Here is a 17,432-nt window from a genome sequence, read left to right as displayed (position 1 = left end):
TCATCGACTGTAAACAATGTACTTCAGTGTTGGTCACTTATATTTCCTTTTGCTACGTGATATCACTCTTGTGTATTCTGTTATACATGAATTTATGTGCTCATGTGCAAATGTACTGTAATAACTCTTGCTTGGCGCTCTTCTCAGTCACATTGACTTTGCTTGGTCTGACCCCTTTTCATTTGGTAGCGCAAGACCTATGTTCAACCTTCTCACACATCTGCGTCACACTCACATACACATAGTTATTTATTTTCAGTGCAGCCCTTATGCTTTGGTACCAAACACATAACTATTGTGTTCCCTATTTTACCCAGGACATGACTCTGCATCGTTCCCTGGAAGGACACTTAAATACTAACTTAAAACTAAGTGCATAGCTGCTTGCTGGCTACTAATGCATCACACATTCAATATTCATATATTCTATTTCTATTAGTATGCAGTTCATTCTTTATCAATTTTTTCAATGAGTTGAAAGAGCGCACATGTTCATACTGCAGGTTGTCATTTTGACTTACCTTCTTGGATCTGGAAAGAAAAGTGTTGTCATTGGCAGGGCACAATCTTATCTCTTATAGTATATTCAAAACTTAGGTTATATTCCTTCATTCCTTATATGTAGCATGTAAATAGCCACTTGTATAAATGTAAATAGCTTATACATAGTACCATAGTGGGTAGCCAGTTTTCTGTACACTGTATTTACTGTGTTCTCTCTCTCTCTCTATATATATATATAATGGAAGGAAACATTCCACGTGGGAAAAATTATATATAAAAACAAAGATGAGGTGACTTACCGAACAAAAGCGCTGGCAGGTCGATAGACACACAAACAAACACAAACACACACACAAAATTCAAGCTTTCGCAACAAACTGTTGCCTCATCAGGAAAGAGGGAAGGAGAGGGGAAGACGAAAGGAAGTGGGTTTTAAGGGAGAGGGTAAGGAGTCATTCCAATCCCGGGAGCGGAAAGACTTACCTTAGGGGGAAAAAAGGACAGGTATACACTCGCACACACGCACATATCCATCCACACATACAGACACAAGCAGACATATATGTCTGCTTGTGTCTGTATGTGTGGATGGATATGTGCGTGTGTGCGAGTGTATACCTGTCCTTTTTTCCCCCTAAGGTAAGTCTTTCCGCTCCCGGGATTGGAATGACTCCTTACCCTCTCCCTTAAAACCCACTTCCTTTCGTCTTCCCCTCTCCTTCCCTCTTTCCTGATGAGGCAACAGTTTGTTGCGAAAGCTTGAATTTTGTGTGTGTGTTTGTGTTTGTTTGTGTGTCTATCGACCTGCCAGCGCTTTTGTTCGGTAAGTCACCTCATCTTTGTTTCTCTATATATATATATATTCCTGAGCTTAGTTCTTCCCAATTTCTTAATCTTAGTCTAGGTCTGTTGTGTAGACATTTTATTTCATTAGTAATTAACTCACATTATAAAGTTTTCTCTAAGTGTAGGTTGCTTGGTGTTTCTTTGCTAAGCTACCATTGTCATCTAGCAGCTCTGGCTTACACTGCACTGGGCGCATGCGCAGAGGTCGTCAACCTTAAGACTAGCAACTGCACATGCGCAGTTCTATCCTTACTCCACTTTGCCTCTTCCAAGTGCTGCAGCTCAATAACACAGCTACTGCATGTTTAAACAGCACGGTGTCAAATTAAATAATTTCTCGTGCTTCATGAGGGTAATGTTTTCTCAGCTTCTCTGGCTCATAAACATACAATGAAAACCTTACATAACTAAAACTTACATCCTAATAAGGCAACACACATGAAATAGGTAAAATGAAATCTTTCCTTAATACTAAACATCAATCATAATATGGATATTCAACTGGACAGCATGTAATCTTTTACATACAATGCTCCAAGCCATACTTGATTAGTGTCAAATTCTGTCTAGTGCACAAGTTCACGTAAATCTTTGCATTGGTAGAGCCCTTTTTCCTTACCACTATTTAAGTATAATGCCTTATAGGCTCATGGGTGAGGGACCTTTGGTACAGCAAATGGTCCTGTGTACAGCAGCTACCACTTGCAATTCAACTTACCATACTTTACCGATTTTGGATGAGTCCTGAAAGGTATTTGTTGGCCCACATGGTACTCTACAATGTGTCCTAATTTCTTATCATACAATTGTTTTCTGTATTTTGCCTTTTCTTCAATGCTAACCAGTGCCTGACATATTTCCTCCTCATGATATTTTCTTCTTAGGGACGTTAGGTAGAGGTTTTTCCAAATGGTCAACTTGTCTTTGGTAAAACAGCAATTCTGTAGGTGTGAAGCCAGTTGAGCTACATGGGAGATTGTTAACAACGTGAAGGAATGGGGTAACGTATTTGATCCACCTTGTGTGTTTGTGAGGGGTGTAAGTCTGGATAAATTTGTTAAAGCACTTAAATATCCTCTCTATGGGACTTGCTTTTTGAAACATGAATACAAGCACGTTTAATGTTGTGGGTGTTCATGAGCTCTTTCCAGCGGTTGCCTGTAAAGTATGATGCATTGTCTGTCGTCAGTATTTCTGGTTTGCCTACTCTGGGTAGATAATTTATTGTAATGCTCCTGATTTTCGGAAGAGAGATATTAATGCAATATTTCTTATTTTGAGGTATAGGACAGTGTCTGACAGCACTGAGCCTCGGTAGGATAGAAGAATTGTATTCAAACATCAGCAGTGTGTTTTGGTTTACTTTCTCTGACGTTTGACTTGACTAGGTCTGCTGAATATTGTTGGTTGTTCACAAGGAAATGACACTTCCCCTTACCAATGTCAATTTGTGCTTGTTACTTCCTAAAGGTGTCCATGCTGATAAGGCAGTTTACTATTAGTCTTTCAACCGCAAGAAAAATGCATTGCAAAGAGAGGCTATCTTGTTGAATAGGAATTCATGCCTGCAATTTTACGCCTTTAGACTTACCTCCTAAAGCCATTCGGATTTTACAGTTTTGGACTGGAAGCATCGGTAAGTGTCCTTGTTTTTGTAACTGATCAAACAGGTCACGTGAAATTATATTTGTGGTAGTGTCATGTCCAGTACCATGGGTACCCCTAAAACAAGTATTTGTGCATTGATTATTGCCTGTACTGTGTCTTCATTTTTATCTACACAGTTGGTGATATCTTCCTGACACAGATCATCTTCAATATCAGGGGTCATCTTTAATATCGCTATAGTTGTCATATCTAAGTAAACAATTTTTAACTAGTTCCATGCCCCTACCCATATTACTGGTCATCGAACAGGGGTCTATCAAGACCAGTTCGTGTTTTCTGACGTAGCCTGAGCACTGACCTCCTCATTACAGGTAACCTCAACTATGTGCACATTATGCATCTGGTTTCACCAGTTAGGAGCTTGATTCAAAATTTTGTTGTCCCTGGCTGCTATTTGAAACATAATTTTGACTGTAGTGAAGTCAGGCAGTGGCAGATTATTTTGTTGCCCGTTTGCATTCTGCCCTCCCAGTTGCCGTTCGGATCACAGGCCCCGGTCGGTGGCACATTGTACGCTTGCTGGCTATAAACTCTGCGGTCATTAAATCCTCACCGATTAAAATTCTGTCCTTGGTTATTTTTACATCCTTGCTTGAATTTTTGTCCCTTTACATTACCAGATTGGTTCCTGTTGGTATTGTTGCAAGGGGGATATGGCTGCCAACTAATGCTGGCTGTCATTGCCATTTCCACCGAGTTGTTCATTAGTTCATGCGGGGTCAGCCTGCGCGCTGTCACTTGTGATCGCTCAGTTCTCTCTTCGTAGATAAGATCAATGGAATAGAGAACTGAGAGGAAATCCTTCATATTGTGCTCAGTAGTGATGATTAATTTCTCATTTATGTTAGCCAGTAGTTGGCTTTTCAATATTTTAGGACATCTACAAGTGATACCAGTTTCGTCCAGTAGCTGGTTTTATTTAGATACTTCTCGAAGTACCTTCTGAGCCCTCTGCGTTTACTACTGAATGGAGCTGGGTTAAACACTTTGCATCTCAATCTCTCTTGTAATGCGATGGACCAGAAATTATCTAGGAATGCTCTTTCAAACAGTTTATATGTGTGACATTTTTCTGCCATGTCAGTAGCTCACAGCAAGACACTGAGTATAACCTACCACGAAGTGTATCTTACACATTTTGGTCCAATTCCTTGGCAAAATGTTCTGGAAGACTCTTATGAACATGACAGTTTGTTCGCTTACCTTTGGAAGAAAAAGTGTTGTAATAAGCCTTCATTTGTGAACAGAGCAGGAAGGCACACAGCACTGTACATTGGCAGTGTGGCATTGTTTTGATGTATCAGATCATATTCTGAATACCTCTGCACGACGGGGACAGAAGTCAGTAGCGACTGCTGAATGTTGTAGTTGTGATCTATTTTACCTGACAGGTTAGGGTTTAAGAGTGGGTAGATTATCAATTCAGTCTGTTGACACCAGATAGCTTGGGACTGAATGTTTTCTTTCCTTTTCAGTGTTACTAACAATGTTAGTTTTTCCTCCACTGCTTTCCACCTCTGACCTATTTCAGCTCTTAGTTCTGCCCTCTGTACCTTCATCACTTCCTCGATCACACCCATATAACCCTTGTGTTTCTGGAAAACATTCTGTGCTAGGGTACTGCCTTGGTCTAGCCTACCAGCCACAGCTCTATCCCTTAATTTCCTTCAATTTCTTTATCTATCCTTTCTTACTCCTTTCTCATGAGCTGAATATTTAAACTTATGCTACCTAGCTGCAATGACAGGTATTGCACATGTTCAGGTACATCTTTGTACACTGTTTGCAACCCATCAATGGTACCACTGAGTGTATTTATATTCTGGCACAATTGTGACTGCTCTTGCTGCATATCTGTCTGAGCCTCAGACACTTCCTTCACATTTTCCGCAAACTGTTCTTGTACCTCATCCACTAATTTCATTTTTTGGCTTAAATTATTTATATCTTGTGACAAATCAGTGAGAAATGATGTTTCTAGATCTTCCCCCACACTTACAAGTTTATCCGATAATTCATTTGAAAGATCAGCATACACATCTTTTGCCAAGTCATTGAACCGTTGTTATGTCAGTTTTGAAAGCATCAATAGTTTGCTTTAGCTGTTCAAGTAATTCCGTTTGTACATCTGTCAATTGTTTTGTAAAATCATTAAATTTTTCATCGATGCTTTGCTTAGGTGTTTGATTTTGCTCATTAAGATTATTAAATTTTTCATTTTGTTAGGAAAAATCATTAAATTTTTCATGAATACTTTGTTTGAGTGTTTGTTTTTCCTCTTCCTTAAACTTGTTCTTGAAATCATTGAAACTTTGCTTAAGTAACTATTGTAACATTTGCATCATGATCGGGGTTTCCGGTGTGTGCAGTGCACCCTGTCCAATCATGTTTGCATGAGGTGTAAGTGTGGCAGGCATAGAATGATTTCACAAGTCTGCGCTGTCACATGCTACAGTTTCACCATTTGAAAAAAATACTCCTTGAAGAAAACTGTTACCTTGTCTCATCTACTGTCATCATCGTATCATTTCAAATGGTAAAGAACTATCATCTGTGTCCATGTTAATTGAAAAATTTAATTGATCATCGTCACTGCGACTGAAATTTTTAGTTTTGATTTCATTTGTTGCCATGTCCATGCTGGCGACATCTTGTGCCTGGCCATCCGATGGACTAACAACAATGTGCCTATCTTGTGTACTCATTTTTCTATAATTTTACAAAATGACAAAATAAATGAATACTTCTAAAAATGGAATATTCTGTTTGTAATAGCGAAGATACCACTACGAAACCTATTCAGTGGTGCCTTACTGTATCCAAATACATTGTCCTTGTAACTCAATTGTATGCACACATTTCCCTCCTTCCAGAATTAATTCTCCAATTAATTATCTTTAACGTTTTGCACATCATGTGATTTCCATCCTTGTAATGATGACATAGAATCCCATTCATAAAACAAAGAAAGACAACAATTAATATAATAGCAGATTTACAAAACTGTATAATTATTGTAAATTATTACAAATGTGCTAACTCTCTCCAGATATCAACATGCTAGTACAGGTCGCCAGATGCATGATTAGGGAGAGGGATCGTGTGAATTGTTCAAAGCTGATAAGTTATGCTAATGCACATTTAGCCGCACCAGAAGTTGTAAGTCCAGAAATGCAGGCAGGTATGGGTGCATGAAGGTAAAGAAACATTGTGGCAGTTCTGGAACATTGATTAAAGATTAATTTCTTTCAGTTCTGCTGTACCTCATCTCCCCAATGATGTACAACAATGCCAGAATGGCTGCATTGACTATTCTCTCTTCATGTTGATTTCTTCTCGGAAGAGGTCCATTAAAAATTATAAGTCCTCATTACATCAGTATGTGGAGATTTGAACATAGCTCGATAGTAGAATGAACACTTGTGGCTTTCGCACATTATAACTCTTATTTGCCATAAAGGGACGGCACGAATAAGAATAATTACAAATATTTATTTATACGTGTAGGCCACTCGTGTCTGGTTTTGTCATGCTGAAGTAGAGGGACCTCTAGTGGCAGAAAATTCAACTTGTGTCAGCAAAGAGGGAAAGTCGACTGAGTGATATACCTGAAATATAGTACCTCAACTAATATCGAGAACAGAATGACAAAATTGGAGGCACTACTTTTCAGCATCCCCTCATATTTTATCAATGAAGAGCGCAAATAAACTACACTGGCTGAATAATTTGTTTTGACAGATTTCCCCTATATTTTGGAAGTATGAAATGATTGATGCAAAGAGAAAAGTGTTTCCACAAAGTTATGAGAGATGACACAGTAAGAGATTATTGGTTGTTGAATTATTAATATGGAAAAATCTGTCACGTAAAAGATTTATGAGAGTTTAAAATTCTAAGATATTTATTTAAAGGAAAGTGAGAAACAATACAGGGTGTCCCACTCAAACCTCCCTGATTTCAAGCACCCATGAGAGAAAAACCACAGTAGATACGACAATGAAAAATGCACCACATTGTAGAGCATCTCAAATAATTTATATTCCCACATCAGAAGTGCCAAGTATCATCGCCAGAGTGCAGAATGGTAGTATGAAGTGAAAATGGCGACTCAACAGCAGTGCACACAGGCAGTAGTGTGGTTTGCAGAAACAAAATTACCGATGACTGTGCAGAGAAATTATTGTCGCGTGTATGAGGGTGATCCCCCTGATGTATAAACAATTAAGGAATGGTACAGGAAGTTTCTGGCGACAGGAAGTGTTCTGAAACATTCTGTTGGTCCACGTTACGGAGTTTCAAAAGAGACGTTGGGGGACATCAGACAAACGTCAATTCATAAAGCATCTAGGCAACTTGATGTACCTCGATCAACATTGCATCATGTAGTTCACCAGCGTCTTCGTATGTGTGCTTACAAAGTGATAATTCTGCAACATCTGACGCCGATCGACAAACCACGACGACAACAGTTTGTTGCAGATATGTTGCAGCGTATTGATATTGATGCCAGCTTTGTGAAAAGATGTTTATCCTCAGATGAGGCAACCTTTCATCTACCAGGAACGGTTAATAGGCATAATGTTCGGATTTGAGGTTTGCAAAATCCGCATGTTGTCATTGAACATGTTTTGATAGCCCTAAACTAAACGTCTGGTGCGGGCTAATGCATGACAGGATTGTTGGACCGTTCTACTTTGCGGAACAAACAGTGAATGGGTCAGTGTATTTAGAAATGTTGAAGCTGTTTGTGTACCCTCAGATACAAGACTTGCAACCCAACATAATTTTTCAACAAGATGAATATCCACAGCATTGGTCAACGGCTGTTCTCAAGTTCCTGGATACGAAAGTTTCCAATCGTTGGATTGGATGCAGAGGACATACTGCCTGGCCACCACATTCACCCAGCATTACGCCGCCTGATTTCTTTGTGTGGGGATTCATAAGGACCATGTGTATGTGACCAATGGGGATGATATTCTGACGTTGCAATATCATGTCACCAATGCGATTGCAACAATAACAGAGGAAATGTTACAAAGAACTTGGCAAGAACTTGAATATAGACTTGATATTCTTCATGCTACGAATTGTTACCATGCGGAGGTGTACTGATAATAAATAAATAAATTCTTTGAGATGCTCTACAATGTGGTGCATTTATCATTGTTGTATCTACTGTGTTTTTTTTCCTGGGTCTTTGAAATCAGGGAGGTTTGAGAGGGACACCCTGTATATCCTTTTTTTCTGTGGTATCTTTTCCCTTTTCAGCGACATGTCATGGCCATCACGATCGTCAGACTTGAATGCTTGTGGGGCTATTTGAAAGAATATGTTGATGTTATATAGTGTAACATATTACTTTGATGAAGCGATGTGCTTGACGAATGATGATCACCACCATAAAATTTTTCTTTAAGTAATGAGTTAGCAGAGTATGCTGTTCAGAAGTGTGATATCTTTATGGGCATGTACACTGGAGTGGTCAGACACAGCATATCTGCAAGCTGGGATGACAATAGCTATCTCACTACATTTTACGGTACCTGCTGTTTGAGCAGTTTATTTCCTGCTGTCAGGTCCTGCCTTGGAGATATGGTCTGTGACAAGGCAGAAGAATCACCGTGACAAACGTAATGGTGTTATGCAAACAGTAGAATCGGTTTCAGCCGTTACTATTCTGTTAGATGCTTTTCTATTATTTGTGTACTGAATTCGATTCTGCTAGGTGGAACAGTCAGATTTTGACACTGTCCATATTGATGCATCTGTGGCATTCCAAGTAATGAGAATTCGGTATGAATGATTATTGTAAAAGGAGAGTGCAATATACGTCACATTTTTTCTGAGAGGTGTCATATATAATTTGAGAATTTGGATACTGGCTTGCCCTCTTCACTTCCAGTGATTACTCCAGCACATTGAGAAATGAAGTACAGCCGAGAGATATTGGTGAGTGTGAAGAAATATCAAAATGAGCAAATCAATGAAAGGGAGTTGTAGCTCCCAAGGAACTGTACATCATAACTCAATAATAATGACAGAGCACCACAGTTAACAAATTCCAAACTTTTTTTGTTGAAAGAAGGCATTAAAGAATAGGTGGATTTGACTGACCAACATCTGTTGGCCTGTGATAAGAGTAACTCCTAGCAGAGAGTTAGAAATTCTTTTTGAGAGAACAGCTGCCACCAGGATCACATAACTTTCAATGAGTGATTATGCAAACCAGAATGAAATTTTTCACTCTGCAGCGGAGTGTGTGCTGATATGAAACTTCCTGGCAGATTAAAACTGTGTTCCGGACCGAGACTTGAACTCGGGACCTTTGCCTTTCGCAGGCAAGTGCTCTATGCAAAACAAATTGAAAATGTTATCCTTCAATTTTGTATAAATAAAGGCGTTTTTCTCAAAAGTCAACATACTACTGCTCATTTGAAAATGATATATTCCCTGCAGATCACCCTGTATAGTTCGCCTATAAACTCAAGAGAGAGCAGTGCTTTTGGCGGGGGATGTGGCGTTTTCCAGAAGTACTCTTCCCTGGCCTACAGGGGCACCCAAAACCGGTTGCATGTTACCTGACTAGCGTTGGGGTCTGGACTGCAGCGATATATATCGTTTCTGTTTGTGGGATCTTAGTTGCCAGTGTCAGGCAGTTAAATTTGTACACTTACTGATACATCTCGGTCTCTGGAAGTGATGGACAGTCGCCCTGCATTGCAAGAAAATGTGCACAACACAAAGAAATGGAGGTGTTTGCGGAGTATCAAGCATTTGATCATCTCCAATGTTATTACAGCATGTGTCAAAGAGGTGACACAAAAAGAACTGTTGGTTAATATTACCAGTCCCAATCGAAGGGCTGCAATTTATGCATATGTCAGACACACCACAATAGGACACATAAGGAAGGAACACGAAAATAAACCACATGGTTTACTGGAATCGCCACAAAGGAAAACGAATAATTTTGGGAGGAAACCCATTATTATAGACAGCTGGATCAAAAGATGGGTTTTTACCCAACGCACAGCTAATTTAGAAAGTGGTATATGCAACAGGAGATTACCATGGTCAAAAGAACTAAGAAAATTTTTCAAATTGGATATCGACTAAAATAGTTCCGAATCTGTCACCAAACTGTGTTATCGTTATAGACAACGCTTCATATCACAACAAGGAGCATAACAAAGCTCAAACCAAGTCCCTGAATAAAAGGGAAATGACTGAATGGTTATTAAAAAATAAGGTGGAAGCTGATTTGTTAGTGATAAAAAAAAATATTTGATTTAATTAAACACCATAAGCCGGAAGACAAAGTATTTGAAATTAATAAAGTACTTGAAGTCCATGGACATACTGTGCTCCAAGTTCCACCATACAACTGTGACATAAATCCAATTGAAATAGCAAGGGCAAAACTCAAAAATTTCATCAGAGGAAGAAATATTATTGGAGATATTTGCATGACAAAGTTACTGCAGTTGATGAACAATTTTCTGAGTTTCCGTTTTTTATTCCAAACTAAATGACTGGAGTGCACACGGCCTCCACATGGAGAAACTTGAATGAGAGTACTGGGATAAGGATAAGGATTATTGAAGACATACTAGATGACGTAGTTATTAATATAGAAAGAGACGATGATGACAATGACAATACTGACAGTGACACTGTTGATAATGACCTCTAAATTATGATGTATGTAAATAGGCAATGAATAATTTCTTAAAAAATACGTTGTGTATGCTTTCAAGCATGACTATGTTCATACACTATAAAGTTTCATGTGGTAGAAATGTACTACATGGTAGTATATATGTTAAACAGTTTTCCAAGATAAATACAGGCAAATGTGGTCCAAAACAATAAATACCGTTATCACTAGTTGTACAAAATCAGTGCCCATTTAAGAACTTCATGGTAAAATTAATTGATTTTTCACTAATAGAATGTGATTCAATCACATAAAACCTTTGATGCTTATTGAACAGCAGCATTTGAACGTACTCTTTCATCAAATCTCTATCTCAGTTACTATTTACCTGATTCTAAGACATACTGCTTAAAACATATACAACAATAGCTATCCTAAACACTGCTGAAATTTCCTTCGAAACATGTACACCGATTCTGGACTTCTATGTAAACAAGGTGCGTTCACATATTAGTTTTTATTTTTTGGTAAGTGCTTTATTTGTTAATCTACAGCAATGTTATCCTCTTCAAAATATTCTCCATTACATACTACACACTTATGCCAGTGCTTTTTCCAATTCCCAAAACACATTAGGAACTGTTTCTTCAGGATAGTTTGTAGGTCTCTTAACTATGCATTTTTAGTCTCATCCATGTTGTAAAACCGCTGTCCTTTAAGGCCTGGCTTTGAAATTTTTATACCACTTGTATGCCCTTGTTTTACTAATAGCAGACTCATAAAAAGTAATATTTAACATTTCTAAAAATTTGATACACTTTATTCCATTCTTATAGCAAAATTTAAAACAGGTTCTCTAATCTATTTACAGGTATATACAAAGCAAATAATCATTAATACTACAAGAACGGATGTAATCTTTTTGACAGCTGACAATAGAGTAAATACCCAATATGCGTAACATTGTACCGATACTTTTCAGACACGTTTACGAAAACAATGACAAAAGAAGTAGTGCAAATCGGACTAATATAACACCCGAAATTATAAATTTCTCGTTGCTTTTCAAACACTCTTCATGTTGCAAGAACTGTTACATTTCGATGCAGCCCTTCACAGGAAACTTCTACCTTTTAGTACAAACACAAAGTAAGAAAAAGCCTTAAATTCTACAGATATATTGCATTTTATGGGATTCATTTTATGAATAGCAGTACAGTATCATACATTCACATGAACAGGCATTCGGCTCTATGTTTGCAGTAGAATCCTGGCTTCCGTTCCTATGTTAATATTATAATGTTGTGTCTTGGAAGAAGTTATCGTCTTTTGTATTCCTTATGTTCTTAACGCATTTATCTAAAAATAAATGCTGCCGGGACGTATCTGTACACGGCGTCGCCACAGATTTAAAGTTCATGCCACAGCAGGGCCGGTACTACATTGTGAAACAGCCTGTAGAAGTGCCTTGTGACATAGCTGGGTAGGCAGAGTGGGAACTCAGTCGCTCTTGAGTTTACTGACAGACTATACTCGTCCTCAGAATATACTCAAGGGGCCTGCAACAGGTAGTGAGAGAATAGCGGTGGATTTGCACTTACCCCTTACTGGTTGCTGTGCTCTGTCCAGCATAGTACGTGCTAGAGAGAGAGAAGTAGGCGTCCTCATGGTACAAGCCTTGAAGCCCCGTCCGAACCTCACCATCGTACAGGGTGAAAAAGTACTCGATGAACTGGTCAGCGAGCTCACTCGAGTCGCCGTGGCTGCTACAGAAAATGTAATTCGGACGCCACTGTGGTAAGCCTGGCATGTGCGGCACGTACGTCCCATCCTAAAGAGAGGATTGAACATATATGCATGTCCTAAAATCATATAGTAGGGAAAAAGTCATTGTATAATTACTTTATCTCCCTAATATTATTATACAAACATTTACTATAAAACCAGATTTACCATTATCCTATCTTCCACAAGCTTTGATGTTTTTCCAGTATTGGAGCAGGTAGTCAAGTTTAGGGACGCTTTCTGGAAATGGACAGAGGAGATCTCCTGGTAAAATGCTTCACTCCGTTACTCCTCTAGCAATATAAGAGTTTCTCCACTGTTGTTTCATGATAATACACTTATCTTGTAGTGATGGGCTTTTCTTTCCTCATACAGGGTGTCCTGGGAGGAATGGTCAATACTCAGGGAGACAACAGGAACAATCATTTGAAGCAAAAAACTTCATATGTACCTATGCCCTAGTTTGAATGGTGTCTGATATAGAACACAAGTAGCCAAGGTACGCTGCAGTTGCACATTACACCACCTTCAAACCTGCCTTCTCTTAACAGTCACACAAGGCTCTATTCTTAATCCTGTTTTTCTGTTCTTTGTTAATGATTTACCTATCAGTGTCAACATTTCATCAGTTCTTTTTGCAGATGGTACATCTAGGGCACCCCACAAAAAAGGCAAAGAAACAGTATATAGAAGTTATTACATGCCAATACTGACCAACACATCTGAAACACGGGTAATGAAGAAAAGAAATGTCAGCAGATTAAATGCAAGTGGAATGAAGTTCCTCAGAAGTAGGACAGGATAACAAGGGGAGAGGATGAGGAAGGAAGGGGCAAGGGAAATAGTGAAAGAGAAACTCTTACACAGCCGGATAGAAACATCAAGCCTAAGATAGTATGGGCACTTAAAGAGAATGGGAGACTAGAGGATTCCCAAGACGATACATGAAATGGAGATGTGGAGGAAATGACCTAGAGGAAGATCAAGGGATAGATGCCTGAAAGGTGTAGAGGAGTCTTTCGAAGAAGAAGAAAAAGGAAAAAAAAGAAAAAGGCGAGGACTGGACCAGAGTGAACACAGAAAGATGGTGGGGAAACGACTAGATGGTAAGGCTTGTGTTCCACAGAGACTCAGCCTGAGACTGGAAACTATTCAAGAAGAAGAAGAAGAAGAAGAAGAAGAAGATGATGATGATGATGATGCAGGTTGGCTGGGCAAGACTTATATACGTGCATAAAGCCCAAAGACAAATGTACATTAAATGTATTCTATCTCGGAAACCATTCGGCACAGGGCATACACTCATATGAAATTTTTTGTTTCAAATTAGGGTTTTTGTGATATCCCTGAATATTGATCATTCCTCCTGAGATACACTGTATACACCTACACAGACTAACCTATGTCCTACGTCTTCGCATGCATACTCCAATGCAATCCATTTTCATCTTTATGTAAAATTTTTCTCAGTATGATAACCCACATATACAGACATGTGGCAAGATTGAAACGGATGTAGATAGAACAATAATTAAATATAATTTACTTACCTTTGAAGCAGTGTATACTGGTTTAGGGTGGCTATCATAAATCAATAACTTGATACATTTATTCTGATTGTCCTTTTTCTTTATATTCATCAGGTGCAAAACATCATTACAAATACCTTCACATGTAGCTAATGCCACTCACATAGCAACTTGTATGGAAACCAGTGTCATTTTTCACACCAGGAAGTGCTCAACCAAACAAATACTGTTCTCAGATAGTGGACCACCACATACTGATCCTCAAACAGTGTTTTTGGAATACTGACTGATCAAATACTGCACCACAGTTACAAGTCTTTGATCCATTCATAAAATTTTCAAAAACAAGAAAGTCAAATTCCATTGATGGCAGGTGACAAAAGTCAAGGGATAGCGATATGCACATACGCAGATGGTGGTAATATCACATACACAGGATATGAAAGGGAGGTGGAGCTGTCATTTGTACTCAGGTGATTCATGTAAAAAGGTTTCTGAAGAGATAATGGACACACGACGGGAATTAACGGGCTTTCAATGTGGAATGGTAGCTGGAGTTAGATGCTTGGGACATCCCATTTTGTACATCATTAGGGAATTCAATATTCCGAGGTCCACAGAGTCTGGAGTGTGCCGAGAATATATTTCAGGCATTAACTCTCACAACAGACAATGCAGTAGTTGACGGCGTTCACTTAACGACCGAGAGCAACAGCCTTTGCAAAGAGTGTCGGTGCTACGAAATAAATGCAGGGCATATGACAAACGTATCACTTAGGACTTAGGACAAAATTTGGAATTAATGAGCTATGGCAGTAGATGACCAATGCAAGTGTCTTTGCTAGCAGCCTGCAGTGTCTCTCCTGGGCTTGTGACCATATCGGTTCAACACTAGATGACTGGAAAACAATTCATGTGAATTGTTTGGCCATCCAGATTACATAACATTTATGGGACATAATTGGCAGGTCAGTTTGTGCACAAAAACCTGCACTGGCATGATGACAATAGAGACAGCATGGCTCAATATTTCTGCAGGGGATCACAAGTCGAGTTGCACTACACTGGGCAAAAGAAAGTCTGACATGATATTAGGAGGTGTCCTACGACTTTGTCATTTCAGTGTAATTACAATTAACACTGCTAATTTACAGAGAGTTACAGACTTCTTGTGGTACTTTTGGTGTTTAAATCTCGATCTCAAATCTGAAAGTACAACTGTTTATGAATTTCAAAAAACAGTTAATGAAGTACATAACTGTTGGTCAACACTTTGGAGATCAGCCACTTAGAAAAATATTGGGGCCACGAAACCATGCATTTATGCCGTTATCTTAAGTGTTACGGGCACATAATATGTAGCTGATATATCTTCGAGAGTAATGCGTGCTAAAACGAGGACCAGACTCAAGATTTATTCTTCACATATACTTTTAGTTTTTTCATAGGTTATAAATTTTAAAATAAAACTGACGGACAGTGCAGTTATCCTCCAACAAAAAAGGTGCAAGGTGAGTTACTGAGCAATTTCTTCCACTTTAGCTTCCAAAATTTCTTGCTCACTCAACGAACATGATGTAGCAGAATTACAGCAAACTGCAAAACCTCACAAGTAAATGCATGAAATTACATCAGTGTAATCAGACATTAGCTCACCCAGTTGCAACAGTAGCTGTTACATTCGCTAGTCTTTCTTTCAGAATAATTCTAGAAACTGACAACAGAAACCAGCACCAGCCAGTTATATTGGTAACTAATTAATTTCAAAATTAACATTTTCAGAAGGTAATTCTGTACAAACAAATCTTCAAATAGCATTTTTATTATTCCTGAAAGTTGATGTGTAAGCTATTGTAACAAGAGCCTTTTACAGTATTCACGATAACTTATTAATAAAAGTCAACTATTACAAGAACTGATACTAGTACAAAATAAATATAAATCATACAGAAAGCACTTAATTGTAGCTGCATGTAGTAAAATGATGCATCTTTTATTAGTAAAATAATGTAAGTACAAAAAATAAACATGGTATCAGGTTATTTACTAATTGGGAATCGCGTTCTGCAATACTACCCAACAACATTGGCAGCTGCATTACGATTCCCCTCTCTCTCTCTCTCTCTCTCTCTCTCTCTCTCTCTCTCTCTCTCTCTCTCACACACACACACACACACAAACACACACACACACACACACACACACATATCCTACCATACCCCTGGCTGCCCCTGCTGCTGCACTACTGGTACCTGCTTTCACAGGTATCTTTCTCTTTGGTTGGGATCCCGTATTCCTGCTGGGTACTTCAACTGTTGTTTTACAAGGGACATCAGCTTTCTCCTTTGTAACCCTGCCCACACTGTGCAGAGACTTATGTACCCAGTTTACACCCTCCCCTGTGTTTAGTCCCCAACGGTCAGTGTTGCACCCAGGTATCAATATTGTTGTCCTGCTGTGGTGCTATCAGATCCCATCTTGTACTATTTGAGAAGGTGATTAGTTGACTCTTCTCTGCATCTGACAACATCCCATGTATCTAGATTTTACCTGTCTTCAATGCAATGCAAACAGATTGAGTGCTGTGAAAATTTCGGCCTACTTACTAACCCTTCCGAGGCCAGACCGGTAGTATTCTCAAAACAGATAATGCAAACAAATTTCAAAATAAAATAGCATTACTTTTGAAGAAGTGTCAACAATCGGACACACAAATAGGATTTTGGTCAAGAATGTGACTCCAAGCAAGAGGAAAACTCTACAATTAACAGCCAAGGTAACAGTTCATCAAAATGGGAAAATTCTTAACGAGTCAGATCTCGGTTTGCAACTGAGAACCTGAATGCTTGGGTGTCACATATTCTCCATTGTCCTTGACGGGTATGGAAGTTGGACCTTTGACTCTAGCACTGAAAAACATATTAAGGCCTTTGAAATGTCATTTGCATTCAGAATAAATTTTCACTCTGCAGCACAGTATGCACAGATTTGAAACTTACTGCAATACTAAAATTGTGTGGCAAACCACGACTCTGTCTTTTGGGGGCAAATGCTCCACCGGCTGTGCTATCTGGGCACGACTCATGACCTGCCTTACTTCTGCCAGCACCCATCTGCTGCTTTCGCTGCTTCACAGAATTTCTGCAGCACACCTTGGGCAATGAGTGCTCCTGGGAGAAAAGACACTGCAGAGAAATGGCTGTGCTATCTAGGGGATTGTTTCCAGAATGAATTTTCCCTCTATAGAGAGATTGCGCTGATCGTATTGTCATCTCTTCTGTATACTCTGCAGGTTGAAAATATCAAAGTGTATTGAAGATAACACAGAACTACATAAGAAGACGTACTGGTGCACTGTCAAGATCAGGGCTAGCTACGTAGATTGCCAAACTTCACCGGCCTATGCATGACAAATTTCTGTGCAGGGGGATGAAGTG

General features: G+C 38.9%; 1 protein-coding gene across 1 annotated transcript in view; it reads right to left on the bottom strand.

The window, feature by feature from the left end:
- The window catches only part of LOC126425315 (nuclear RNA export factor 1-like), a 128,070-nt gene that overhangs the window by 34,740 nt on the left and 75,898 nt on the right, over positions 1-17,432 (bottom strand). The window contains exon 10 of the mRNA XM_050088295.1: positions 12,283-12,512. Within this exon, the coding sequence (XP_049944252.1) occupies positions 12,283-12,512 (230 nt within the window). The remainder of the gene's footprint in view (positions 1-12,282; positions 12,513-17,432) is intronic.

The sequence above is a fragment of the Schistocerca serialis genome, chromosome 10, assembly GCF_023864345.2.
Source record: "Schistocerca serialis cubense isolate TAMUIC-IGC-003099 chromosome 10, iqSchSeri2.2, whole genome shotgun sequence".
Taxonomy (NCBI): Eukaryota; Metazoa; Arthropoda; class Insecta; order Orthoptera; family Acrididae; genus Schistocerca; species Schistocerca serialis.
Note: the sequence above shows the minus strand (reverse complement) of the source record. Positions and strands in the feature narration are given on the sequence as shown.